We start from the raw sequence: 27,395 nt of genomic DNA, 5'->3' as shown, positions 1-27,395 counted from the left end.
TAGTGATTTGCCTGTGGTCCAATGAGGGCACAGGGACTCCAGCCTCAAAGGAAAGACTCCAGTGGGCATTGGGTCAGGCCAGCAGCATGGGGTTGGAGAAGATCATAGAATCATAGAACCAGAGAATATCAGGGTTGGAAGGGACCTCAGGAGGTCATCTAGTCCAACCCCCTGCTCAATGCAGGACCAATCCCCAACTAAATCATCATACTCCAGGGATTCCAGTCAGGCTCAGGGAAAGCCACTAGACTCACTGTGGGTAACAAAGTGTTAATCATCTGCACAACCCCCCCGGAAGGCACTGAATCCCACAGGCCTTTTCAGCCCACCACTTCTGAGCATGGGCCATGAAGGTGATGGAGGCACCGGCCCTACCGTGCTGTGAAAGATGGTCAGGTAGCCATTCTGGATCGTGCACTTCCTCTTCTGCCAGACCTTCCTCAACCTGAAAATGAACCGGGAATTCTCTCATTTCAAAGGAGATGCTCAAAGTCCTTCTGCCCAAGGGGCTGGAGACCCCTTCAGCCAGGGACCAGCCTGTCAAAGGAGCGTGCAGAGCAGCACCACTGCAGGCACCCATGCAGAGAGGAGAGGAGGGCACAGCTAAGGCCACAGCTTCTGCTCCTGACAAACTGCCTGGCTTGTGCAGGTGGGAGGTAGTAGCAAGAGCAGGGCGGGGGAGCCCTTGGCCTGCCCTGAGCTGAGAGAGGTGGCCTGTGGCACGCCGCAAGAGGCGTGATGGATGGGCAGCACAGCCTCTTACTGGAGACGATGTATATAGCATTTTCCCCAAGCCATGGGCTGGCCTTGCTGCCAGTCCCAGCCTGGCAGAGCTCACTGCGAGGATGTGCTCCAGGCCTCTCAGTTCATGCGCTTCCTTCCACTTCTAGCGGTAGCCCTTGCCATGCCCTAGATTCCTCTCCTGCCTTGATATTTACACCTCCCATGGGTTTGTAAACTGCCTTGTCCCCTCCCCACCTGCAGGCACTGCTCAGCCAAGCCAAACACGTTACACCCTTCCAGTCTCCTTCGCACATCGATCCCTTCAGCCCCTGATCATTTCCATGGTTTACCTGGCCTCTGTGCTGCCATATTGCCCTGCAAACTCATGACAGATTTGGAATTGTCTGTAATAAGGTGGGCAAGGTAATATCTTTTACTGGCCCAGCTTCTGTTGCTGGAAGGGATAACCTTTCAAGCTTATACAGAGCTCTTCCTCAGGTCTGGAGAAGGTAACCAGAGTGTCCAAGCTGGAGGTTTTTAAGAACAGGTTAGATAAACACCTGTCAGGGATGGTGTAGAGCAGGGTTTCTCAACCCGTGCGTCAGGATCCAGCATTGGGTTGCCAGAATATTTCAAAAGGTCGCATGGCAGCTCCTGTGACTCCTGTTCCATGGGACAGGCTGGGCTCACCTCCCTGCTCCAGGCACTGCAACCTCTGAGGTCCCTGTGCCACTCAGCTTTGGCCCAGCTGTCATCATGACAGGCGTCCCAGTACGCCAAATATGAATGAGTGGCAACGCCACCCCAGGAGCCAGGTCAGAACTCCACTCTCACAAATTCAGGGGAGCAGTCGGGAGCAGGGCCAAACCTGAGCTGTGCTGCAACCCCTGAGATTGCAACGCCCAGGGTGGAGAGCCAAGTCCAGCCAGCCCCACAGCACTGGAGCTGCGGGAGCCACCGCTCTGGGGTGAGTGCTGGGCAGGACCCAAGGACTGCCGTGCATGCGGGGAAGACGCTCTATGCCAATGGGAGAGAGCTCCCCCGTCGGCATAATAAAACCATCTCTGCAAACGGCAGATGCTGTATCAGCGGGAGAAGCTCTCCTGCCGACATAGCGCTTTGCACACCAGTGCTTAGGTCAGTGTAACTTACGTTGCTCAGCGGGGTGGTTTATTCACACCCCTGAGCGACATACATTTTGCCAACATAGGCGGTAGCGTAGATATAGCCTAAGTTCCTAGGCTCATCTTTTGAAGCTGTTGTCCAGGTTTCCTTTGAGAGCGAGGACTGAGAGGTCAGATGTTGAGTAAGCCTTTTGTGAAAAGTGTTTGCCTACATGTGATCTGGTGTTTTTGTCTTTTTTCATTTTTCTGTGAGAGTTAATTCGAGAGCATAGTGATTGTCTGGTTTCAGCCACATACTTGGGGGATTTGATACAGTGGATGAGGTACACCTCATGTTGGGATAGGCCTGTGTAGGACCCATGGATCTTGAAAAGTGTGTTGTGGGGAATATTGATCATCATAGCAATGGAGATATGTCTGCAGGTTTTGCATCTGTTGTTCTGGCAGGGTTTGCTGCCGCTTTGAGTTGTTGCGTCCTGGTCTGTGGGGAACCTGCTTCTGATGATGAGCATAGTGAGGTTGGGAGGTTGTTTGAAGGCCGGAAAAAGGGTTCAAGAAAGATTTCTTTCAGGATGTAGTCCCCATCAAATATGGATTGTATCTGTTTGATGATACCTCATATGGATTTCAGTGTGGGGTGATAGATGACAGCCAGGGGTATACAGTCAGAGGCTCTCTCTTTTTCTGTTTTGAAGCGGGTTCTCCCCAGGTATTTGGGTGGCCTGTTCCATGATGCAATCTGCTTCTCTGGTGGATTGTCCTTGCTTCATCAAGGCAGTTTTAAGTGTGTTAAGGTGTGTATCCCTGAGTTTCTCCTCAGAGCATAGTCTGTGATATCTGCGTGCCTGGCTGTAGATAACAGATTTCTTGGTGTGTTTGGGGTGGTTACAGGATCTGTGAAGGTAGGTGTGGTGCTCCATGGATTTCTCGTATATGGTTGTCTGGGGTGTTTGTCTTCATGGACTATTCGGGAAAAATGCCCCACAAGACCAATGATATACTTGAGCTACATTGATGATATTTCCATCCTCTGGGCAGATGACTTAAACTCCCTCATAGATTTCCAACACAACTTTAACAGCCACCACCCATCCATTAAACTCACTCTAGAACACTCCCACACCAGCATCAACTTCCTGGACACCACAATCAGCTTCAGAAGTGGAGCCCTACAGACAGCTATGCACAACAAACACATGGATCACCACATCCACTTTCAGAGATCCAGTAACAGTCCCAGACATGCCAAGAAATCTGTTATCTACAGCCAGGCATCAGATACCACAGCATATGTTCCCGAGACAAAGTCCGGGATAGACACCTAAACACACTTTAAAACGCCTCCACTAAACAAGGACAATCCATCAGAGAAGCATATTGCGCCATTGAATGGGCCATCCAAATACCCCAGAAGAATCTATTTCAGTAGAGGGGAAAAAACCCCACTGACTGCACACCCCGAGTTGTCATCTACCATCCCACACTAGATACAGCATATCATCAAACAATAAGAACCCACACCTGGTGCAGACTACATCCTGAAAGAAATCGGTTCCAGGCGGCTGGGTCGGTGGGGGACTGCGCATGGCAGACTGGAGGATCCCGCTGGTGCACGCTGCTGGAGCGGTGATTGCAGTTGGTGGCGGCACCGGTGAATCTCAGCAGTGTTTCTCTTTGTTCTCTGTCCTGGACTCCTTGGGAGCTGCAGCACGCAGGCTGACATGTGACTTCTCACCCAACTGGGCCCGGCTCAGGGAGGCGGTGCTGCATTTAGGGGCAGTCCCAGGCTGGGATCTGCCCGTATGCCCATGGCTGTGCTTCTTGTGGTCAGAGTGGAGCTCCTCAGGCAGCGGCGGTATTGACAGATACCTGGGCACACGAGGCACTTACAGAGACAAAGTTCATTGGCCCCCCCGTGGTCGGGCTGGGAACGACTGTCAAATGGTGCCGTGGGTGACCGCACGGGCTTCTCCGAGGCATTACAGGCAGCGCTGGTGCTTGTCACGCACAGAGGAGGCGTGCGGCCACAAAGTCCAGGTCGTGAAGCCAACTGGCCAGGGCATAGTCCCCAGGTGGGGAAGTCTCCCCAATGGGAGAAGAAGTCCTAAAGGGAACCTAACTAATTACAATACATTATAAAAACAAGCAAATACTATCTATAACTACGTACACAAAGGCAGACCAGACTATCAACTCTCTGAGCTAGGCTAAGAACGCGGAGGAACAGGGGTTCTGACTCTGGCCATGCAGTGGTAAGAGGGAATCGGAGCGGAGTCGATGCACACAACCTCTTATAACCTTGGCTGTGGACACAAGGACAACGCACGATGCAAATGCAGGTCAACAGGCACTGCTACAGAATTGTTCCCACACGTGTGCACCCAGGTTTGGAATCCATATAGGGGCCATCACCTGAAGAAGAAAGAGGACTCCTGCTACGATAGAGACGTGTGTAGGCCTGCTGTTGTCTTTGTGACGAAGTGGGACTGTTCTTAATGTTTCCTCCGAATAGTGTGGGGGTGCCTCAGTTTCCCCTATGCAGTTCTTAAGTATCTAGGTGGTGGGGTAAGGGTGTATGATCATTGCAGAGCCCTAGAGGGCAGGTGTGTGCAGGGGTCTGGACACAGAGAATGGCCGACACCCTGTTTCCTGGCCACTGATGGCCTGGCCCTTCCCGCCTGCAAGGTGAGAGCTAAAGGGTTGGAGAACAAAGGAATCAGGAGACCTCCTGGCCCGGGAAAGGGACAAAGCCCAGAGGAGGAGGGGCTGGAGGGAGTTTCAGTTTGGGGCTGGCTGGGACATGGAGTGAAGGGCAGACGTGGTTATCTGGCTCACTGCCCCCCAAAATGGACCCAGCTGAGGGGTCCTGTTCTCTGCACCTATAAGCTCTGTGTTAGACCATGTTCCTGTCATCTAATAAACCTCTGTTTTACTGGCTGGCTGAGAGTCACGTCTGACTGCGAAGCTGGGGTGCAGAACCCTCTGGCTTCCCCAGGAGCCCCGCCTGAGCGGACTCGCTGGGGGAAGCACACGGAGGGGCAGAGGATGCTGAATGCTCCGAGGTCAGACCCAGGGAGGTGGAAGCAGTGTGAGCTGCGTGTCCTGAAGACAGGCTGCTCACAGAAAGGCGACTGCCCCAGAGTCCTGACTGGCTTCATGGGGAGCAGTTCCAGAGCATCACCCAGGGACTCCGTGACAGTTTTAAAATCCTTTTCTCTCATGAAGCTGCGTTACTGCTGTTCACAATAGACAACAGGAGCAGCCTGGGTCACTGTATTCATCACAGCTCCCCAAGGGAAGAACCACAGGTTCGTAGTCCAGTCGGACCTGCTGGTCAAACGTGGTTGGAAAACAAGGACCCGGTCTGAGTGGGGGGGAAATCACAGGACTCCACCCACAGAAGTGAAAACTAGAGGCCTCAGATCTGGAGGGGATGCATTCAGAGAGACCCAAGGCGGGGACAGGTGCAGCCAGCCCTGATCTGGGACACCATCTTAGTATCTTGGTATCCCAGCTACCTTGTGCTCCCTCCCATTGCGTATAAGGCAGTGGCGCAGATATCTGGCTTCTATTCCTGGTTCTGCCATCCACCACCTGTGGCCCCTTCACTGCCCTGTGTCTCCCCTGGCCCCTCTGTCACAGAGGGATCATGTAACTGAGCTCCTGTGAATGGCTTTGAGGTCTGCAGGAACATCACTGTTCCATCATTTAATATCTTCCTTAATGATGCGGGGGAGCGACACTAGTGAAGTGTGCAGGGGAGGCTAACCCGGGCAGAGTGTCATGCCCATTAGCGTGGGGAGGATAGGAAAGGGACCTGGAAAGACTTGGAACTGGTAGAAAAAAGCCCAAAGGAGGTTCAGCTCGGGAGTCTGTAGTGAATGCTCCTGGGGATGATCCTGGGAACACAGTGCTGCCATCCCTCAGCCCAGCCCCCACGCAGATTGTCACTAGAAACCCACTCCCCCATGTTATTTCTCATTCCCCTTTGTTTATGCTGCTGCCCCTAGTTTTCATCGCACAAAGCAGGGTTCCCGTCTGATCCAAAATGAACGCATTCTGATGGAGACACAGGGTCACGGTCAGCTCAGCAACTCAGCTGAGGGGGCGGAGGGGCTGCACTGGAGATCCTTACTGTCTACGCTGCAGACGTGTGACGCTGCACTTACCCATCACCGTACAGACTCTGCACTTACCCATCACTTTTCTTAAAGAGGTTCCCCGATTTCTCGGTCCCATACTGCTTGTTCCCCTGCAGCTGGTGCATGTTGTACCGTAGCTGCTTGCTAGCAGAGTCCTAGCAGACACAAAGAGGTAGTCGTTAGCCCATGCCCATCTCTCCCTGGGGTGACTCCTCCTGACGGCATATTCCAGACCGGCATCTTAGAAAGGTCCCACCCAGGGAGGAGATGTGATGTTAATACACAGTGCAGCGAATGTGGCAAGAACCAAACTCGGAGAGCAGTGCCCAGGGAGCAAACACAGACAGAACCGAGTGGTACGAAAGCCACAGATCCCTCAGTCCGCTCCCCAGCACTGCCTCATTCCCAAGCTGGGCATGGGAAGGGAGAGGGAGCCCAGCCCTGGTTCCAAACTGCTGCAGGGCAGTAGTGACCGAAGCCATTCCTGCCTAGCCGCTCTCCGTGGCCTGGCTGAAAGGAGGTGTGTGTGGGAGGGGACGTGGCCACCACCAGAACAGGCCCCTTGTGGCAGCGGCAGCAGAGAGGCCAGTGACAGAGTAAACCCTGGGGAGGCTGCCAGCGTGCTGGGTCCACGAGCGGTCAGGTTTGGCGCTCCTGTCATTCGGGGGGTGCTTACTACTGAGGGGAGTAGGTGGGGGTCTTTCCAGAGGAGTGTTGGAGGGCTCCTCCCCCGATTCCAATCTCCCTGGGCCCCCTCATCTCCTTATCTTCCCACAGCCTCTGGCAGGTACCGGGGGGATCCTGCTGCTCCCTCTGGGCTCATCCCCTCTCTCTGGAGTCCCCACTCCTCACAGCTAGGGCAGTCTGGCATGGCCCAGCTTGGGGATGCTGCATGCCCCAGACTGCACTGCCCGTTGGCAGATGCACAATCCCTAGGGAGCCTGCAAAGGGGGCACTGCCAGGGCTGTAGGTGAGGCAGTCAGGATGGGCTGCACTGGGTGAGGTGGTCAGGAAGGGCTGCCTCAGAGAGGGAGGCAGTCAGCAAGCTCAATAGGCAGAAACCACAACACCACCTCAGCCTCAACCTACTCCACTGGGACAGCCAGGCATCTCCAGCAGCTGGGTCCCTGTGGAACAGGAGGAGCGTGTTGCCGGGACAGGACGAGGGGTGAGGAAGACATGCCCTCCACTTCCCTTTCCCCAGCTGCTCTGGGAAGAGTGGGCTCCAGTCCCCTGGGCTGCAACTCCAGCACCTTCCAGGCACAGGAAATTCACTCACAGCATCCAATCCACAGCCCCCAAAGGAGAACTTTGCAGAGCCATGGATAGAGCAGAGCCCTCACCATCCCCCCGGCCCCTCCGGATTTGAGCAAGGACAGCTGCTTCCCTTTGTCCCCTTAGCTCCCTGGATGGGGGGGCACAGCTCACCTCACAGGGCACAGCCCATAGCCAGGAAGGAGATGCACTTGCAAATGCATTGTTCCCTACATGAGCTCTGGGGATGCAATGCACAGACTGCTCTCCCCGTGAATACTCCACCAGGCAGCCATAATGGCAGTGCCTAGGAAGGGGGACCCGCTTTACCTCTTTCTGCTCCAGCTGTAACGCTGTTTTCAGGTGATCCCGGAGGGAGCACAGCTGCTGCTTCTCCTCGTCCTGCCTGACCTTCATCTGAAAGGCATCACACCACAGTGATTTGCTGAAGCAGGGGAGCTGGATTGCACTTTGCCTCTGTCTGTACATCCCACTCATTCTCTTGGGCAAGACAGGCATTTCTCATCCCACTCATTCTCTTGGGCAAGACAGGCCTTTCTCTCCCATAACACATGCGTTCCCATTCCTGTGGGAAGCACCATACTGAAAACACAGGCCAGGCTGAGGCTCTCCCCCCATGCAGCTACACGGCACAGGGCACGTACTACTGTAATACAAGCTTCTCCAAAAGCCCATCTCCACGAGAGCAGCTCTATCTACAGGTGCAGGGAACAGCAGTATTTCCTCAGTGCTCCTCAGCTAGGACAAACGGAGCCTGGTGAGTGCCCAGTGGCTATGCTTTGAATGCATTATATAAACAATGTGTGCTCAGGACACGCCATCATGACAACAGCTGTTCATGTTTCTGAACCAGGCACTGACTATCCAGAAGACTGAAGCTTAATATGGCCCCCTCTTGAGATGAGTCAGGAATGAAAACAGTCAACAGGATCAAAGGTTCAGTTTGCCAGAAAATGACAGTTAATTTTCAACGTACCTGTGGGGCAGACGCATAGCTGAAGGGTTTGCGTGTTTTAGCATTAAGGGACACTGCAAGTGCTGCATATTATGCCTTGTTCTCCATTCCTCAAGTTACTGATTGTGAATAGATTGTATTGAGACAATGTATTGGAGGGGTTTTTTAAATGTTGTTTGTATTAATGTGCTACACATGTAAAGAGACCAAGAGTGTTAAAAGAACTGGCACTGAGCCTTTTCTGGAGAACCCGCCTTGGGCTGGTGAAGTCAGTCTCCATGCAAAATATCAAAACCAGCCAGCTGTACAGCTTTTAAACTCCAAGTTACTGTGGGGAAAGCATGTAAAGAAGGCTCCAAAATTACCTGCAGTGTTACTGAGGGCTCAGCACTAAAGATGAATACTTCACCCAAGAGAGGATTGCATCCTGATCCTCATCAGAGAGTTATAACAAAAGAAACGCTTAAAAAAGATGATAGGACTATGGAGTGTATAGTAGCATCCTCAAATCTTTTCATGAGCTGTATCTACTTATCCTAGCTTTCAAGCCCTGGGAACTTTCCACTTAGCCTTTAAACCTTCTCTGCTTCCTATGGGGTAGGACTAACATGTTTCAGGTTCCCAAAAAGAGGATACTGCTGGAGAGGGGAAGAGGGGGTACTGGGGGGAGAGGGAGGGGTTGAAGAATTTGGCGGGGAGGCTGCAGTTCCAGCTGTCAGCCCCCCACGTGGGGTTGGGGGGCAGGGGGAGAGAAATCCTAGACAATTGCTAATATTTTAAAAATCCACCTGGACAGAGATTGGCAGACCAAAACCGAGGTCATGACCCAGAAAATTGGACATATGAGAAGCCTCCTTAGGGGTAAAAAGAGACTTTAGGGGGTAGACATTCTTGCTCCAGGGCCCATGCCCGCCTCTTGCCTTGGTCCCCGGTGAGCTGGCGTTATGAGGCATACTCACTCTCTGTAGCTCAGGGGTGAGCTTCTCTATAAACTGCTTAAGCGTCTCTGTTGCCTTTAAACATTCCTGGAAAAAACTAACAGGAGAAGCGAATGTGAGAGAACGGTTTGAACTAAACCTCCTAGCATTGACAGTGCTGCATGTACAAAACATGCCGCTGTGCGTTGCAGTCCTTAGAGCCTTTGCTTTGTCATTATTAACCCTTTTGGGCCAACAGTCCTGGCCTCACACACCTTATTATCAGGAACCCCAGATTCTCATCATAACCAGTGACAACAAACCGAGGAGTGGGAAGTCAGCACTCGAATTGCTTTTGTATTGTACTGTCAAAACGCAAGTACCAAGTACTGTAACTTGCAGGACAAACACTATCATAGAGTCCTATGGCTACACCATCTCCAGAGGGAGAGGAAGCTGAGCATGTTGCCACACAGGTGGAGGGTGACTGCAGGATATTTGTTCACTGCAAAATAAATCAATGCCTAGGTCTCCTCAGTTAAACTGGCAAAGAAAGGGAGGATAAGGAATAAAGATAACCGATCACTCTTACTTGAACTGAGCATTGCCATGCTTGATGTGGTTCTGCAGCAAGTCCACTCCTTTCTTGGTTTGAATTTCATTCACTTTGATCAGATACTGAGGGGAAAACACACCCAGGAGTTGGTTCTTGTTACCTGCTGGATTCTGCATTGTTTACTTATCACCCTCCGTGTTGCCATCCCTTGTGAATAATGTGATTTTGGCCCCCACTACTGCAGTCTTGCAATTTTGTGCTAGCTACAGACTTCTTGAGAAGCAAGCCAGAGACCAGCAAAGACTGCCTAACACAGTGTTGTGTAGCCCAGTAGGTGGTGCACTCATCTGTAAGCCTGGAGACTAGCCCCAGCTATTCAACTAGCTCCTATTAACACTTCCGTGCTCTTCACAGCTCTTATTTTGAGCCAAGCTTTCATACAAATTCACTGATGACTGGGAGTGAGGTCATTTAATGCTAACTCAGGGTTCATACTAGAAGGCCAAGTCTCCTATACTTTGCCACACACCTCAGAATATGCATGTCAAACTAGGTTATTGTGTATCCCATGCTAACACACTGTGGCTCGGTTACTCTCTAGAAGCTAGACCACATATAGAATGTTATGACTCTGCTACACTTCCATACTGAACAGGTCTGGTTCTTAAGGTCAAGTGTCAGTGACTCAGGTGTTTACATCCAGAGGTCTTGGGTTCAAACCCCAGAGATGACCCAAATAGGTGGTATTACATTTAGCTACCCAGTCTGTAACCAGTACAGCACAATTTATTTTCAGAGCCAGAAATAGAAACCAAGAATTCTGATGTCCAGTGTTCCACTGTCTCACAAATATTTGTGTAACCCACTGCCTCTGTGTGTGTTGTGGCTCCCTATCGGATGGTCCAACATAGAAAACATCATCATACAGGCCCTGGTTACTCCTGTGGTTAATGTGGAAATGGTTTGGGTTGAAGGCTCAAATATGTATGTATAACAATTAGTGGAAGGACCCTGAAGTAACTACTGGAATGACTTTACATTGCAGAACCTTGTAATTAGAAGTGAATGTGGATGTTCTGCTAGTTTCTTTTACTGTTGCATTTTCAGGGCATGCATTTGGCTAATGGGAGCTGGCCCTTTAAGAATAGAGTGTGGCTGACAGTGCGTTTGAGATTAGGAGTGCGTGGGAGATTTTGCCTGTGTGCAGAGAGGGAAGACTCAGCCTGCGTGAGCTCCAAAGTGGCTGGAATGTGAGTTAATAAACTCATCTTTCCAGAAAGCAGCCTCCCCCTTCCTTTCCCGGTCACTCCTATGAGGGAATGGATGATTGAGGGTGTTGCTACAGACCTGTTTGCCTCTGTGTGGCTAGTTTGAATCCCACCCAGTCCAGCAGGGATACAAGCTTCTTCCTTTCTAATGGTAGCAACTACTGTATGGAAGTTACCTAACACGTCCTGGGTTTAGTTGCTTATAACGATGCCAAACTTTAACAAGTTGGGCTGAACTTGTTCATGCCGAACATATGCCTCAAACTCAATAATTTTGGAAAGTTTCAGCGGAAACGGTGTTTCCAGAGATGAGGTCAATGACAGCTAAGTAATTTTAACAATACTGAATAACTTTCCAGCCTTTTTCATGTATTGCATTTCTTATTATGTGCACTGTGGCAGCAGGAGACAGGCCCAGCCCTGAGAAGCATACAGCCCACACAAAAAAAGGAGTCACTGAGTTTAAGGCCAGAAGGAATGACTAGACCATCAAGTCTGACCTCCAGTATTGCCCAGGTCACCACCTCCACCCAGCTCCCGCACATGAATCCAACAATTGAAATGAGACCAGGAAGAGAGACAGACCAACTCCAGGAGAGGCAGGGCAGAGTGCTGGGCAGCAAACAGCATGGTAGGGCTGGGGTTTCTCTTCCCTTCTGGGTGGCGGGTTGTTTTTCAATTCAGTTCTTTCCTTTTTCAGTTTTTTTGTGGGGGAAGCGGAGAAAGGGTTGGCTTAGTTTATTCCTGTTTCTCTTACAAATATTATAGGGAAGGGGAGGGGAGGGGAGAAAAGACAGGGGGAGGGAGAGAAGGAGAGGACCCTGGGGGACACGTGGGAGTCAGACTGTGTGAGGAGAGGATAGAAGGGAGCTGGAGTTGGCAGCCAATTCAGCACAGGAGAAGTGTGCTCATAGCAATGCTGCAGATAGCCATCTGGAGTCCTGGGACATCATCAGTGTCTGAGGGCCCCAGTAGGGTTGCCAGATATCCGTTTTTTGACCAGAACACCCAGTCAAAAAGGGACCCTGGCGGCTCCGGTCAGCACTGCTGACCAGGACATTAAAAGTCCGGCTGGCGGTGCAGCAGGGCTGGCAGGGTCCTTGCCCGGCTCCGGAGCGTGGCTACCAGGAAGCAGCTGGCATGTCCCTCCAGCTCGGGGGCAGCCACAGCAGCTCCATGTGCTGCCGCCGCCTCAAGCACCAGCTCCGCAGTGCCCATTGGCCGGGAACCACAGCCAATGGGAGCTGTGGGGGTGGCGCCTGCCGGCGGGGGTGGCACATGGAGTCACTTTTCCGCTCCCAAGCTGGAGGAACATGCCAGCTGCTTCCCAGGAGCCGCCTGAGGTAAGCATCGCCCAGAGCCTGCACCCCCTCCTGCACCCCAATCCCCCACCCCACCCCTGAGCCCCTCCTGCACCCAAACTTTGAGTCAACAGTGTGCCCTTGTTGCCAAGAAGGCCAATGGCATTTTGGGATGTATAAGTAGGGGCATAGCCAGCAGATCGAGGGACGTGATCGTTCCCCTCTATTCGACATTGGTGAGGCCTCATCTGGAGTACTGTGTCCAGTTTTGGGCCCCACACTACAAGAAGGATGTGGATAAATTGGAGAGAGTCCAGCGAAGGGCAACAAAAATGATTAGGGGTCTGGAACACATGACTTATGAGGAGAGGCTGAGGGAACTGGGATTGTTTAGTCTGCAGAAGAGAAGTATGAGGGGGGATTTGATAGCTGCTTTCAACTACCTGAGAGGTGGTTCCAGAGAGGATGGTTCTAGACTATTCTCAGTGGTAGAAGATGACAGGACAAGGAGTAATGGTCTCAAGTTGCAGTGGGGGAGGTTTAGGTTGGATATTAGGAAAAACTTTTTCACTAAGAGGGTGGTGAAACCCTGGAATGCGTTACCTAGGGAGGTGGTAGAATCTCCTTCCTTAGAAGTTTTTAAGGTCAGGCTTGACAAAACCCTGGCTGGGATGATTTAATTGGGGATTGGTCCTGCTTTGAGCAGGGGGTTGGACTAGATGACCTCCTGAGGTCCCTTCCAACCCTGATATTCTATGATTCTATGAAACTCCCACCCGGAGCTGAACCCCTCAGCCCCTCCCACGCCCTAACTCCCTGAGCCCCCTCCCGCACCCAAACTCCCTCCCGGAACCTGCACCCACACCCCATCCCAGACCCCAATGCCCTGCTCCAGCCCTGATCCCCCTCCCACACCCAATATCCCTCCCAGAGCCTGCACTTCCTCCCGCTCCCACGTCCCAATCCCCTGCCCCAGCCTTGAGCTCCCTCACGCACCCAAACTCCCTCCCAGAGACTACATTCCGCACCCCAAATCCCTCATTCCTGGCCCCACCCCAGAGCCCATACACCCAGCCAGAGCCCTCACCCCTTCCCCTCCCACACCCCAACTCCTTGCCCCAGCCCAGAGTCCCCTCCTGCACCCTAAGCCCCTCATCCCCAGCCCCACCCCGGAGCCCTCACCCCCTCCCGCACCCAATCCCCCTGCCTCAGCCCAGTGAAAATGAGTGAGGGTGTGGGGAGCACAAGTGACAGAGGGAGGGAGGATGGAGTGAGCTGGGCGGGGGCCTCAGAGAAGGGGTGGGGCAAGGGTATTTTCTGCAATTAGAAAGTTGGCAACCCTGGGCCTCAGAGAGGCCATGTCCTGTGCCTGTTCCTGTTGATGGAGTTTCTCTGACCCTGGGGCTGGCTCCTCCCTGGGATTTCTTTCTTTCTCAAGGGAGTGGGGGCACCACATGATCCTTGGTACCCTGGCTGGGGGTCCCTGCATAGTTCTGGATCCAGGAGTGTTGGGTGAGGAGTAGTCCCAACTGTGCCCCATCCAGTGGCGCCGGAATAGTGGGGGCCAGGGGGCCATGGCCCTCCCACTTTTTGGCAGGGGCCCCTCCTATTCCCCCCCAACCCCCGTCCCCCCAGCCAGGCCAGCAACTGAAGCCTGGCCGGGAGCCTGGGCAGCTGTGGGGAGCTGCGCTGCAGACCCTCCACTTGCCAGGGGTGGGGGTGGGGTCGAGAACAGCCTCTGGCCTGTTTCCTCACCCTGTGGGCCCCCTGCCCAGGGCAAGAGGGTCCTTGGCTCCCCACAGCAGCCCATGCATGGCCCTTACCTAGACACAGCTCCAGCTGGAGGGCAGAAGGTAAGAGCCACACGGACAGCTGCCCTGGCCCCTGGCACATGGGTCAGATTTGGTTGTCTGAGTTATAAGGGGCAGAAAATTGCCATTTGCACATGCTCAGCATAGAGTCTTAAGAAGATAAGAGCGGCCATATTGAGTCAGACCAAATGTCCATCTAGCCCCGTATCCTGTCGTCCGACAGTGACCAATGCCAGGTGTCCCAGAGGGAATGAACAGCACAGGTCATCATAAAGTGATCCATCCCCTGTCGCCCATTCCCAGCTTCTGGCAAACGGAGTTTAGGGACACCATCCCTGCCCATCATGGCTAATAGCCATTGATGGACCTATCCTCCATGAATGTATCTAGTTCTTTTTTGAACCGTGTTATAGTCTTGGCCATCACAACATCCTCCGGCAAAGAGTTCCACAGGTTGACTGTGTGTTGTGTGAAGAAATACTTCCTTTTGTTTTGTTTTAAACCTGCTGCCTATTAATTTTATTTGGTGACCCCTAGTTCTTGTGTTATGAGAAGGAGTAAGTAACACTTCCTTATTTACTTTCTCCGCACTTGTCATGATTTTATAGACCTCTGTCATATCCCCCCTTAGTCATCTCTTTTCCAAGCTGAAAAGTCCCAGTCTTATTAATCTCTCCTCATATGGAAACTGCTCCATACCCCTAATCATTTTTGTTGCCCTTTTCTGAACCTTTTCCAATCCAATATATCTCACACAGCATTCAAGATGTGGGCACACCATGGATTTATATAGAGGCAATATGATATTTTCTGTCTTTTTATCTATCCCTTTCTTAATGATTCCCAACATTCTGTTAGCTTTTTTGACTGACACTTTGAGCGGATGTGTTCAGAGAACTATCCACAATGACTCCAAGATCTCTTTCGTGAGTGGCAACAGCTCATTTAGACCTTGGCATTTTGTGTGAATAGTTGGGATTATGTTTTCCAATGTGCATTAGTTTGCATTTATCAACACTGAATTTCATCCGCCATTTTGTTGCCCAGTCACTCAGTTTTGTGAGATCCCTTTGTAGCTCTGTGCAGTCTGCTCTGGGCTTAACAATCTCGAGTAGTTTTGTATCATCTACAAATTTTGCCACCTCTCTGTTTACCCCTTTTTCCAGATCATTTATGAATACGTTGAACAGCCCTGGCCCCAGTACACACCCCTGGGGCACACCGCTATTTACCTCTCTCCATTCTGAAAACTGACCCTTTATTCCTGCCCTTTGTTTCCTATTTTTAACCAGTTACCGATCCATGAGAGGAACTTCTCTACTTGCTTGTAAATTCACTGAATGTTCCATTGCACCAAGCGTGCTCCCTGACCCCTCCAAGGAGGAGGGAGCTTGTGCAAGCTACATTTAGATGGCTAGGATGAAGGCTACACCCAGGGCCCCATGGGAGCTTTCTCTGGATGCTTCCAGTTCCCCATGCAGGGCCAGCTAGGCTGGGGACTCCAGGGACTCAGTGGGGGAGGAGGAGACCGTTTAACAAGGAGGGGGTTATGTTTATGAGGCAGCAGGGAGCATTATGGGGAAGGGACAGGCTGTAGATCAGTTACAGTGGAACCTGGCTGCTGCTCAGAAAAGACAAGAGGCTTGGGGGCGTTTCATGAGGCACTGGGCGAAGCTGACGAGACCTGAGGAGCACACGAGTCAGACAAAGCAGCTGTCTGGATGTCAGGAATAGCAAGGGCTCTGTACCCAGTGAAGGGGGGGACACAAATACAGTTGGCCTGGGCATGGGCAGCGCATGACTCCCACATTTGGGGAGGCTGGGCATGAGCGCTGGAAGCTCCTGAGAAGTGGGGGGCCCACTGATGCCCAGACTGTGGCCCTGCCCCCTGCTCCGCCTCGAGGCTTGGCCCCTTTCCCCCAAGGCCATCCCACCCCTCTCTGCCCTGAGGCCCCTCTGCCTGCCCCTCTCTGCCCCCTCCCACCACTCGTGCCTCTCTGCCCTTCCCCCAAGCCCCGCCGCTCACGCTTCTTTGCCCCCTCCCCTAAGACCCTGCACCAACCGCTCGCACCTCTCCGCCCCGCTACCTGCCCACCACTCGGCGGGTGGAGAGGCATGAGCGGCAGGCGGGGCAGGGCTTGGGGGAAGAGGCAGAGTGGGGACAGGAAGAGGAGCAGTGCAGGCGGGGCCAGGGGGAAGAGGATGAGCACCACGGGGCCTTGGGGCAAAGCAAGGGCCAGACTATGACCCAGGCACCCTTTTGGAGGCAGGGCTCCAAAGGCACGGGCCGGCGGCATGCCTCCCAAGGGAGGTGCGCCGCATCCTGTTTGGGGAGGCTTAGCATCCCCTAGCCTCTTCTGCCCGCTGCTCATGGGCCTGGGGAAGGGAGAGGGGATGGGCACAGTTGTAATTTCTGTAAATTCAACAAGGTATCAGAGTACAGGAAACAAGGCATCTGGTCAAAAATGAACAGTAGGAACATCTCTGTGCCACACAAGAAGCTGAAAAGCAGCCACCAGGAGCTAGGCTGGCTGGCAATGGAAGAGGCCTTGATATAATCCCCACAAATACATTCAATTGGAGTTAAAAAAAAACCCATAACAATGTGAGAATTAGGAGTCTTCCTCTTCAAGAGTTTCCCTTCCCCATCCCCGAGCCACTCTGCACCTTTCCTCCCACAGCCCACGGCTGAGACTTCCAAGTTCACATCAGGTGGGAGTTGCAGAGAAGAGGCCAGTGCTGCTCAGTGGACAGGGTCATTGCTCTAGGTGCTCGTGATGCTGCTGCTCCCCCACCCCTTACCTCACACATGTTTAACTGGAACATCCTGCGCTCCTTCTCCATCTCCTCAGCGATCTCCCCTCCCACCACCTCGCTCCGCACCAGCCCATGCTGCTTTGCCAGCTCCCGCTTCTCCTTCTCAATCTTGGTGCTTGAAGAAAGGCAAAAAACACCCTGAAAGGCTCCCTTGGGCCAGGCTTTATTAGAATCGGCTCCCGGTGAGCCTGAGTAAAGAGGACAGGGGGCAGGTCAACTTACAGTTTATTCTCATAGTCTTTCCAGGCTTTGTCAAAAGGCTTTTTGAAGTCCTGGTAAGAGACGGGTAAGTGATTAGTGACAATGGCCCCGTACAATATGCCCCCTGTTCCTTACCCCTGGCACGGCAGAGCTTTCTACGCAAACCACACCGCGCTGCTAGCCTGCCTAGTCAGGGCCCAAATGTGCGCTCTAGCCTGTTTGTTACGGCCACGTCTGCTGCCCGGCTAGTAAGTCAGCTGGTCTGTGTGTCCCATGTAGTGGTATCCTTTGGACGTGTCATTCCGAACCTGCAGGGGCTGGAAGCTGTGCAGGGGACACCAGAGTGCTCTCTACAGCTACCCCCGGCCCCCCACCCCCATGCTGCTGGACTGAAACTGTTGCACTCACCTGCTGGAGAATCTGCACCACCTCACTCTGCACATCGCTGAGAGTGAGTTCCCCTGGTGCTCCTGCAGTGTGCATGAAAGCTAAAACAGGAACCCCCCCCCAAACACATGCACACACACAGACCACATGTGTATACACAGACCCAGAGCCACACAGACTTATGTTCACACACGTGTGCACACAAGGATATACAGGCACGTAGATTTTATAGCCAGACGGGACCATTAGATCATCTAAGCTGACCTCCTGGCTAGCATGGGATATTTAGTTTCATCCCATTACCTCTGCATTGAGCCAAGTAATTTGTGTTTGATTAAAGCAGGTTCCAGAAAGGCAGCCAGTCTGGATCTGAAGACACCAAGAGATGGAGAATCCACCTCTTCCCTTTGGAGTTTGTTCCAATGGTTAATCACTCTCGTGGTTACAAACTGGGCCTTATTTCTCATTTTAATTTGTTTGGCTTCAGTGTGTAGCTGTTGGTTCTTGTTCTGCCTTTCTTCCATATGTTAAAGAGCCCTTTAATATATGAAAAAAGAAAAGGAGTACTTGTGGCACCTTAGAGACTAACCAATTTATTTGAGCATGAGCTTTCGTGAGCTACAGCTCACTTCATCGGATGCATACTGTGGAAACTGCAGCAGACATTATATACACACAGAGATCATGAAACAATACCTCCTCCCACCCCACTGTCCTGCTGGTAACAGCTTATCTAAAGTGATCATCAAGTTGGGCCATTTCCAGCACAAATCCAGGTTTTCTCACCCTCCATCCCCCCCCCACAAACTCACTCTCCTGCTGGTCATAGCCCATCCAAAGTGACAACTCTCTTCACAATGTGCATGATAATCAAGGTGGGCCATTTCCTGCACAAATCCAGGTTCTCTCACCCCCCTCCAAAAACCACACACAAGGGGGGGTGAGAAAGCCTGGATTTGTGCTGGACATGGCCCACCTTGATTACCATGCACATTGTAGGGAGAGTGGTCACTTTGGATGAGCTATTACCAGCAGGAGAGTGAGTTTGTGTGTGTATGGGGGTGGGGGGGTGAGAAAACCTGGATTTGTGCTGGAAATGGCCCACCTTGATTATCATGCACATTGTAGGGAGAGTGGTCACTTTGGATGAGCTATTACCAGCAGGATAGTGAGTTTGTGTGTGGGGGGGTGGAGGGTGAGAAAACCTGGATTTGTGCTGGAAATGGCCCAACTTGATGATCACTTTAGATAAGCTATTACCAGCAGTACAGTGGGGTGGGAGGAGGTATTGTTTCATGTTCTCTGTGTGTATATAAAGTCTGCTGCAGTTTCCACGGTATGCATCTGATGAAGTGAGCTGTAGCTCACGAAAGCTCATGCTCAAATAAATTGGTTAGTCTCTAAGGTGCCACAAGTACTCCTTTTCTTTTTGCGAATACAGACTAACACGGCTGTTACTCTGAAACCTTTAATACATGGTATTTTCTCACCAGGAAGGTGTCACAGATCCTTCCTGGCTGCCCAATAGGATTGCTGCGAGGGGAATCATAGATTCATAGATATTAAGGTCAGAAGTGACCATTATGATCATCTAGTCTGACCTCCTGCACAACGCAGGCCACAGAATCTCACCCACCCACTCCTGCGAAAAACCTCTCACCTATGTCTGAGCTATTGAAGTCCTCAAATCGTGGTTTAAAGACTTCAAGGAGCAGAGAATCCTCCACCAAGTGACCTGTGCCCCATGTTACAGACGAAGGCGAAAAACCTCCGGGCCTCTTCCAATCTGCCCTGGAGGAAAATTCCTTCCCGACCCCAAATATGGCGATCAGCTAAACCCTGAGCATATGGGCAAGATTCGCCAGCCAGATACCCAGGAAAGAATTCTCTGTAGTAACTCAGATCCCACCCCATCTAACATCGCATCACAGGCCATTGGGCCTATTTACCATGAATATTTAAAGATCAATTAATTGCCAAAATCATGTTATCCCATCATACCATCTCTTCCATAAACTTATCGAGTTTCATCTTAAAGCCAGATAGGTCTTTTGCCCCCAAGCTGTGCTGTGGATTTCCAGGGGGTTTCAAGCTCCTGGAGTCTGAATAGAGCCCAACCACTGCCCGAATCTCGGGGCCCTTAAGCACATTCTCAGGCTGCAGACCTTCTAGCTGGCAACCCCCAACTGTTGGAACCTGCTGTCCAGCCACCTAGCCCCTCTGGGCGCAGTGCTGACCCTTCAGACCCTCTGCCAGAACTCCACCCAACAGCAGGAAGCTTCTGGTTTACACTTCAACTCTTTCAGGGGCAGACAGCAGTTGTGAAGCAGTCAACACACACGCACGCACACACACATTTTATTCAATATATCAACCCTACGCTCTTTATACTTAGGCCTGGTCTACACTACAGAGTTAGGTCAACGTAAGGCAGCATCCACACTGCAGTGGTGCTCCCACTGATGTCAGTCACCCACTACATCGACTTAACTCCACCTCCGCGAAAGGCACAGTGCTTAGGTCGATGTATTTAGGGTGACACAGTGTCCACGTAGACACTGCGTTACTTACATCGCCTGTTGGCAATCAGCTGGGCATGGGACTGACATCTGGAGTCTCCCTCATACCCCAGCAGAGCCGTCAGCTCCAGGACAGCGCCCACAGTTCATCACTTTTCTCCCCCTTTCAAAAAAGAACAGAACAGGGGTACATGACAAGTACTCCAAGGGTGTTCTGCCCACCCTCCCCCTTTCAACAGCATATCTGCTTTACTTCTTATTAATTTAAACTTCATACAGTCAGTCAACAAACAGATAAACAGTTCCAATCACCACCCCAAAACAGAGTTTCATGACAACATTCTAGATCAGTTCCCAATGTCACACCCCCTTGGGGCGAGGTGAAGTGTGTTTGCTTCCCCCATCCCCCTCAGGTTTAATTACACCTCCACTGACCAACATGAAACCATAGATTAAGGGGCAATTTTCTCCCTCCTTAACCTCAAGACTCCACCCAGCGGTTGCTTCACACCTCTCTAGGGCTTTTCCCACATTCTACCAAGCATCATTAATTGATAGCACTCTTTACTACCCAGAGTCACCCTCATGCCAGGGGAGCTCTGACACTTCATGTTTCAGCTGTGCCTCAGTTTCCCTTCCCCTGCAGAGTTTTGAAACCTACCACCTATTAGCAGTGCCTAGTTTCCTTGCTCTCCGTGGAGTCCTGGGCCACAATGTTGCTTAGCTGTCCCAGTATCCCACAGCTATTAACATTCTGTCCCAGATTCTAGCAAGTGCCTCTTCCTGGCCTCCCCCTGGGATTGCTGTGAGGGCAATCTCAGCCTCTATGCTCGGGATTCCCAGAGGTGTATCAAGATCCTGGAGCCTGAACAACATTCAGCCACAGCCCCTGTCAGAGAAGGTATTTATATACTCAAGATTTATTAAAAATTAACATCAATGAGCCAGAGAGCTCCTCAGCCAACATCTTTAGAACTTTTGGGTTTAATATTTATCCTTAGCAGCTGGTGTTAACATCCTCAGTTACTAATGGAAGGTTACTTGGAAGGTATTTCTTCATCCTCATGTGACACATGCACATCATCCTGCTTCTTTCCAAATCCAGAACAGAAATATTTATTGAACACTTCTACCTCTTCTGCATCATTAACAATTTTACCATCTTCATCGAATAATGGGCACGTGCACACACATATATCAATACAGAGAAGCACACCTGAAAGCAACACACACTTACACACACATGTACGAAGGGTCATGGTGGATTCTCCACCACTGGCAATTTTTAAACCAAAATTGGATGTTTTTCTAAAAGTTCAGCTCTAGTTCAAAGAGGAAATGTTCCAGGGGATCCTCTAGCCTGTGCTATACAGGAGGTCAGACTAGATGATCACAATGGGCCCTTCTGGCCTTGGAATCTATGAAAGTAGGAGAGGCATGCACACCCAGCAACACACATATACAGATACACCCATAGCCACCACGTGCACACACAAACATATAGTGGGGGGAGCTCCCTGGGAGAGCGCATGTTAGAGACCACGGGGGGTGGGCAGGAAACATCGGGTGGGGGGGGCGGCGAGGAGCCCACAGAGGCCGCACACTCCCATCAAAGGGGCCTCCACTGAGAGGTCACAAGGGTGTACATTTGCCTGGGGAAGGCCACAGAGGGCATGATTTGACTGGGGCGGGGGCAAGGGTTTACTCGGAGGCCATGGGAGGTGCACACTCACACCGGGGAGACCCCGCTGGGAGGTCACAGGAGGTGCATACTCACCCAGGGATGTCCCGCTGAGAGACCAGGGGTGCCATGTACTCACAGGGGGGCTCGCTGGGTGGCTATGGGGGACATGCACTCACCTGGGGGCTTCCTGGGGGGCCATGGGGACACTAGGGTTGCCAACTGCTCATCACACAAACCCAAACACCTATGCCCCGCCCCTGCATCGCCCCTTCCACAAGGCCGTGACCCGCTCTTTATCCCCCCTGCCTCTATCGCTCGCTCTTCCCCACCCTCACTCACTTTCAGTGGGGTGGGGCGGGGGGTTGGGGTGGAGGGGATTTGGGGTGCAGGCTCTGGGAGGGAGTTTGGGTATGCGAGGGGCCTCAGGACTGGGGCATGGGGCTGGAGTGTGGGAGGGGGTTTGGGGTGCTGGCTCCAGGAGGGGGCTCAGGGTTGGGGCAGGTGTGTAGGGTGTGGGAGGAGGTGAGGGGTGTGGGCTCTGGGAGGGAGTTTGGGTTCTGGACGGGGCTCAGGGCTGGGGCAGAGGGTTGCAGTGCAGGAGCGGGTGAGGTTTGCAGGTTCCAGCTGGGCAACACTTACCTCAGGCAGCTCCCAGGTGGCATCGCATCGGAGCTAAGGCAGTCTCCCTGCCTGCCCTGGCCCCATGCCGCTCCTGAAAGCAGCCGGCATGTCCCTGTGGCCCCTGGGGGGGCAGAGGGCTCCATGCGCTGCCCCTGTCTGCAGGCACCACCCCCGCAGTTCCCGGCCAATGAGAGCTGCAGAGTCGGCGCTCGGGCTGGGAGCAGTGTGTGGAGACTCCCTGCCCCCTCCCAGGGACTGCAGGGACATGCTGGCCGTTTTCGGGAGCAGCATGGGGCCAGGGCACACAGGGAGCCTGCCTTAGCCCTGCTGCGCTGCTGGACTAAAATCTCCTGGTTTGGCTTCAATAGCCTCTGGGAGATGGAGCCTGATTCCAGGAGACTGCTAGCAAAACCAGGAGGGCTGGCAACCCTGGGGACATGCGCTCAACAGGGTCTCCCTGGGGGGTCCTGGGGACATGCACTCGCCAGGGGGTCCCTGGGAAGCCATGGGGACACGCAGTCACGGGGGGTGGCCGGTAAGGGATTTCTGGGATGCCATGCACACTCAGTGCAGGAGGGTGCACGCTCATCCAGTGAGGGAGCTGATTGGGAGGCCATGGGGGATGCTCACGCGGTGATGTAATGGGAAGCTATGAAGTATTTAGGGGTAAACAGGTTCTTTTGTTCCCTGGGAACTCTCATGACACCCCTTGGTTCAGCCAAAGGGCTGCAGGCAAATTGGGTCAGAGAAGTGGGAGGAGTGAAGAGGTGGGCGGGGACTTTGCCTTGCTGTCAATCGCATCTATGCCTGCATCCTGCTCAGAGGCTGGGGCAGGCTGGAGAACAGCAGCGGCAGATGGCTGCGTGCCAGGGCCCTGGAGACAGAGACGGAGTTTTCCCAAGGGCTCCGGAGCACTGCTGGGCCCAGCCGCTCCCACAGAGCTCACAGCCCAGTCTCCTGCCTGCTACTGGTGAAACCGCGGGGCAGGGAACATCCTTCAACGGTGCAACCCCTCTCCCAGGGGCCATCCTGGCAGGCCCGCTCAGCATCGACTCACCCCTTTGAGCTCCTTTAAATCTCTCTTTACCAGCGAGTCCAGGGAAAAGTTAATGTTGTGAGACAAGCTCTGCAACTGGAAAGAAAGGAGAGAGACTCTGAAGCCTGCATTGTGAATCCGCCCAGCACAAAGCCAGGCAGTGGTTCACACCCACTTTGCAGCCTGCAGGAGGATCCCCCTCAGCGCTCTCGCCCTGGAGAATGGCTCCTTGGGGAAGCACTTTTCTTATGGATTCTGTTGTTTGCCATCTTTTCCCTCGGGCCCTGATTCTGCAGCTGGAGGACAAACACAGCAACCTCCACCCCACCTGGAGCAGGCAGGGTGTGGAGGTGTCAGAAGAAGCCCTGTCTCGTCCCACGCACCCTCAGGCATGTGGGGCAGGGGCTGAGACTCCCTTGCTGGTTCCTCACATGGTGCAGGTAGCTGGGAGGTTGTGAGGGAAAGGCCGGTGTTCATGGGCAAAGGGCAGAGTGGAAAATATTCTCCCACAACCAAATCCAAGGGGATTTTCACCAGCCTTCTGGAACGCACATGTCTGTCCCACTCCAAACACAGAGCTTCCAGAGCAGTTCAGAGAGAGAAAGAGAGTTTGATATGGGTGAAAAACGTTGGCTACTTTTCCTTTTCTTAATTCTCAAAAAACAATTCTGCTCATATTTTAAAGAGAAAAAAGCCCTCAGACAGAAACCAGAGCTGGAAAATTCCAGGCTGAAAGATGAAACTTGACCAAGTTATAAGCAACTAAACCAGGGCCTCTAAAATGAATACATTTAGCCAACCATAACTGGAGAGGTCACGTGCCAGCTCTAATTCCCAGACAGGAAACCTCATTGGCTTTCAGTTATCACTATACAAGGGATTTTTGAAACAAGACAAACACTGCAAGGAAACGAGTTAAGTCATTTCACCATCTATCCTACTCTCTGAATATATCAGACACCCCGATAACTTCAAACCACAACCAAAGTCTAACTCAAAATGCAATTAAAGCCTTAACTCCAACCCTTACAAGTGTGTTCCCAGCAGGGAGCGGATTCTGAGCAGTGTAATTCAGGAGTTGACAGAGCTACACAGGTGAGGAGGATCAGGCTCTGTATCATTTGTATTTCAGAAGAATCTGGAGGCTACAGCTATGATCAGAGTCTGATTGTGCTAGGTGCTGTACAAAGACATAATAAGAGCCAGCACCTGCCCAAAGGGCTACATTCACAAGGGGATTTTGATGCCTACCTGCTCTTTAGGGGTCCACATCCAACATGCAGGCACCACTGGCATTCACACAACCCCTACTCAGCTGCCACATATATTCCCTACATTCCCAAGAAGCGTGCGCAGAACTGCCTATGTCCTGAGGACAGTGCTGAGCAGCTCGGCACCCTCACTCATGCCTAGCCCTAGCGGGAGTCTCAAATGAGACATTCTCTATGTAACTGCTCGCAGGGGCCAATCCAATAGGCATACTCAGAGCCTTCCTCCCACAATAGCCATGGGGTAGGGCACGCACTGGGGTGTAGGAGACCCAGGTTCAAATCTGCCTGATCTGGAGCAGGGATTTGAACCCAGAGCTCCCCCATCCCAGGTGAGTGGTCTGGGCACAGCACCACCTCTGTCATTTTTTGTGAGCAAAGGCCTAATTCTTTTTGGGGCTCCTTGGCATTTTCCACTGGCTGGCCCAAGTGGCTCCCTGCTCAGCAGGCTGGCACCTGAGCAACCCTTTCTTAGGGTCCCCACTTCTCCAGGCATGGCATGGGGAGTAAGGAGCCTAACTGGGGATGAGGAATCCACAAGGTGGCAGGGTCCCTAGGAGTTGGCGTTGAAATGCCCAGGTCCCCCTTGTGAATGTAGCCCAAAGCACTTAGCTCCATACAAACCATTCCCCACACAGCACTGCAGCTGTCATGTCTCTTCCAATCTTTGGTAGTTTTCTTAAAGCCCCAGCTCCTCGAGTCATGTGAATAGATGAGACCATCAGCTTCCATTAAAAAAGGAAGTTTCTAGTCCTCCTTGTTGTGGAGAAAAGCATGGAAACATGACCTGAGTGCAGCCTACAGGCTCAAAAGCAGAAGGCAAAGTGAAAGAACCTGTTTATGTTTTAAAATCTCATGACTGTTGGAAGGCCTAACTCAGGCTTTTTGAATACTTGGGACAAAGGACACTGGCTTCACTTTGCCGATGGACTTGGAAAAATCAAATCCTGGGGGAGGAGCCTGTCACAGTTCAGGGCAGGTCAGCTGTATCCCGCAGTAAGGGCAGCCACTCCGGGCATTCAGCTCCTCAGTTATTGCCTTTTCCAGCACAGACCAGCTGCCCTAGGACACCTGTTTGCTTTCTCTTCAGGGACAGAGAACAGTGCAATTGCTACAGAGACAAGTTACCACCAAAAATAAATAAAAAAGTAAAGATTTGATCAATTATAGACCAGTGTGAGTTTCAGAAGTATTAATTTTCAGTTCAAAAACAGTACAAATGGAAGCAGCAAAAATAAAATGTCACACATATTTTAGGAAACATGACACCAAACAATGGTGTATTAATTCAGTATAATTTCCATCAGTCCTGTCTTGTCAATGGGAGGACTGTGTGTGTTTTCTCACTATACAAAGTACTGGAATTTGGGGTTGCCGTGCAGGAAGGAAAAGACGTAAGTCATCTTCAACAGAAAGCCAGGAGCAATACTTGGAATTGTGGTTAAAGATGACTCGCATAGTTAGGTAGCTGAAAAAGGAACAAGGGCTTTAAGAGCCCCATGTGTTAACTCACAAAACTCAGATCCCACTGATACCCAAAAGTCTGCATCTCACATTTGTGCTGCAGTTCCTTGTCACTTGACAGGGCAATAAGGCTTTCCTCTCCTTTTGAAGACAGCATAGCTGTGGGGTTCGGCTTAAAGCTGATGAGTTCCTGGTCCCTTGATTTCATTGGTCTGTACCCACTTCAGGAAAGTATTCAGAAAACGGCTCCTGCCGTCCCCCTCGGTGCTGAAGACTTACATCCTGGATGCTGTCAACAGATAGATCACTGCACTGTTGCACAACATCCTCCAGCGTTGAAAACATGGAGAGAGATCCCTGCTGCACACATGAAGACCACAGTTCAAGTTTGTTAATGAATGCTGCTATCCGATCATTAGCAATGAGAACATTAACATCTCGTCCCTGAAGTGCCACATTCAGAGAATTCAGTCGCTCGAATATATCAGCCAGATATGACAACAAGTATATCTGGTGAATGTCACTGAAATGCTGTTCAAGCGGAGAGGTATCAGCAAGAAGAATACGGACTTCCTCACGCAGCTCACATAGCCTTGTCAGCACTTTGCCCAGGGACAGCCAACAAACTTTTGCATGTAACAACTGTGTGAAGTTTGCCCCCATCTCTTTGCATAAAATGGCAAAAATCCTTGAATTAACCGGACGCGACTTTATAAAGTTTATAATTTTTACTGTAACTGAAAGAACACTGCTGAGCTCCTCTGGCATCGTCTTCACAGCCAATGCCTTTCTGTGAACCATAGAATGATTCCAGGTATCTGTAGGGGCCACTTCTTGTACCTCTCTCACAATCCCGCTATGCCATCCTGTCATAGACCATGCTCCATGGCTGCATTCCAAAACAACATCCCCAAACAAGACCAGTGTCTTGGACAAAATTATTTAATAGTTGAAAAAGTTCTATATGAGTTGCTTGTGTTGGAAGTGGATGGCAAAACAGAAATCCCTCTTTTAATTCTGTTGCTATAGCAATTCAAATATACACCAGTAGCTGTATCAATCTGAACTGAATAATATGGGCTCTGCGAACACTTTCTCGGAGCAGCTCTTTTACATCAGGGGCCGTCTCCACAACATGGTGTGAAACTGTGTCATTGGAAAGTAGGATCATGTCTAGCTGTGATGCTGCTTCTGCAGAAAAGGACCTAGGGGTTACAGTGGACGAGAAGCTGGATATGAATCAACAGTGTGCCCTTGTTGCCAAGAAGGCCAATGACATTTTGGGATGTACAAGTAGGGGCATTGCCAGCAGATGGAGGGACGTGA

The 27,395-nt window shown here is 51.7% G+C and overlaps 1 protein-coding gene across 2 annotated transcripts in view; it reads right to left on the bottom strand.

Moving 5' to 3' along the window:
• LOC125622208 (arf-GAP with SH3 domain, ANK repeat and PH domain-containing protein 2-like) overlaps nucleotides 1–27,395 on the bottom strand; it is a 122,150-nt gene that overhangs the window by 65,930 nt on the left and 28,825 nt on the right. For both annotated transcript variants that reach the window (XR_012664741.1, XM_048819996.2), the window contains exons 4-11: nucleotides 23,359–23,433; nucleotides 17,112–17,161; nucleotides 16,875–17,004; nucleotides 9,729–9,814; nucleotides 9,179–9,254; nucleotides 7,574–7,660; nucleotides 6,044–6,144; nucleotides 376–445 (exon numbers count right to left, since the gene is read on the bottom strand). Coding sequence is in view for 1 of the 2 variants with exons in the window: in XM_048819996.2 (XP_048675953.1) it covers nucleotides 376–445; nucleotides 6,044–6,144; nucleotides 7,574–7,660; nucleotides 9,179–9,254; nucleotides 9,729–9,814; nucleotides 16,875–17,004; nucleotides 17,112–17,161; nucleotides 23,359–23,433 (675 nt within the window). In the remaining variant the exon portion in view is untranslated. The remainder of the gene's footprint in view (nucleotides 1–375; nucleotides 446–6,043; nucleotides 6,145–7,573; nucleotides 7,661–9,178; nucleotides 9,255–9,728; nucleotides 9,815–16,874; nucleotides 17,005–17,111; nucleotides 17,162–23,358; nucleotides 23,434–27,395) is intronic.

This window comes from Caretta caretta, chromosome 13, assembly GCF_965140235.1.
Source record: "Caretta caretta isolate rCarCar2 chromosome 13, rCarCar1.hap1, whole genome shotgun sequence".
In the NCBI taxonomy this organism is placed as follows: Eukaryota; Metazoa; Chordata; order Testudines; family Cheloniidae; genus Caretta; species Caretta caretta.
The sequence above is the reverse complement of the archived record's forward strand: the minus strand, read 5'-3'. Positions and strand labels throughout refer to the sequence as shown.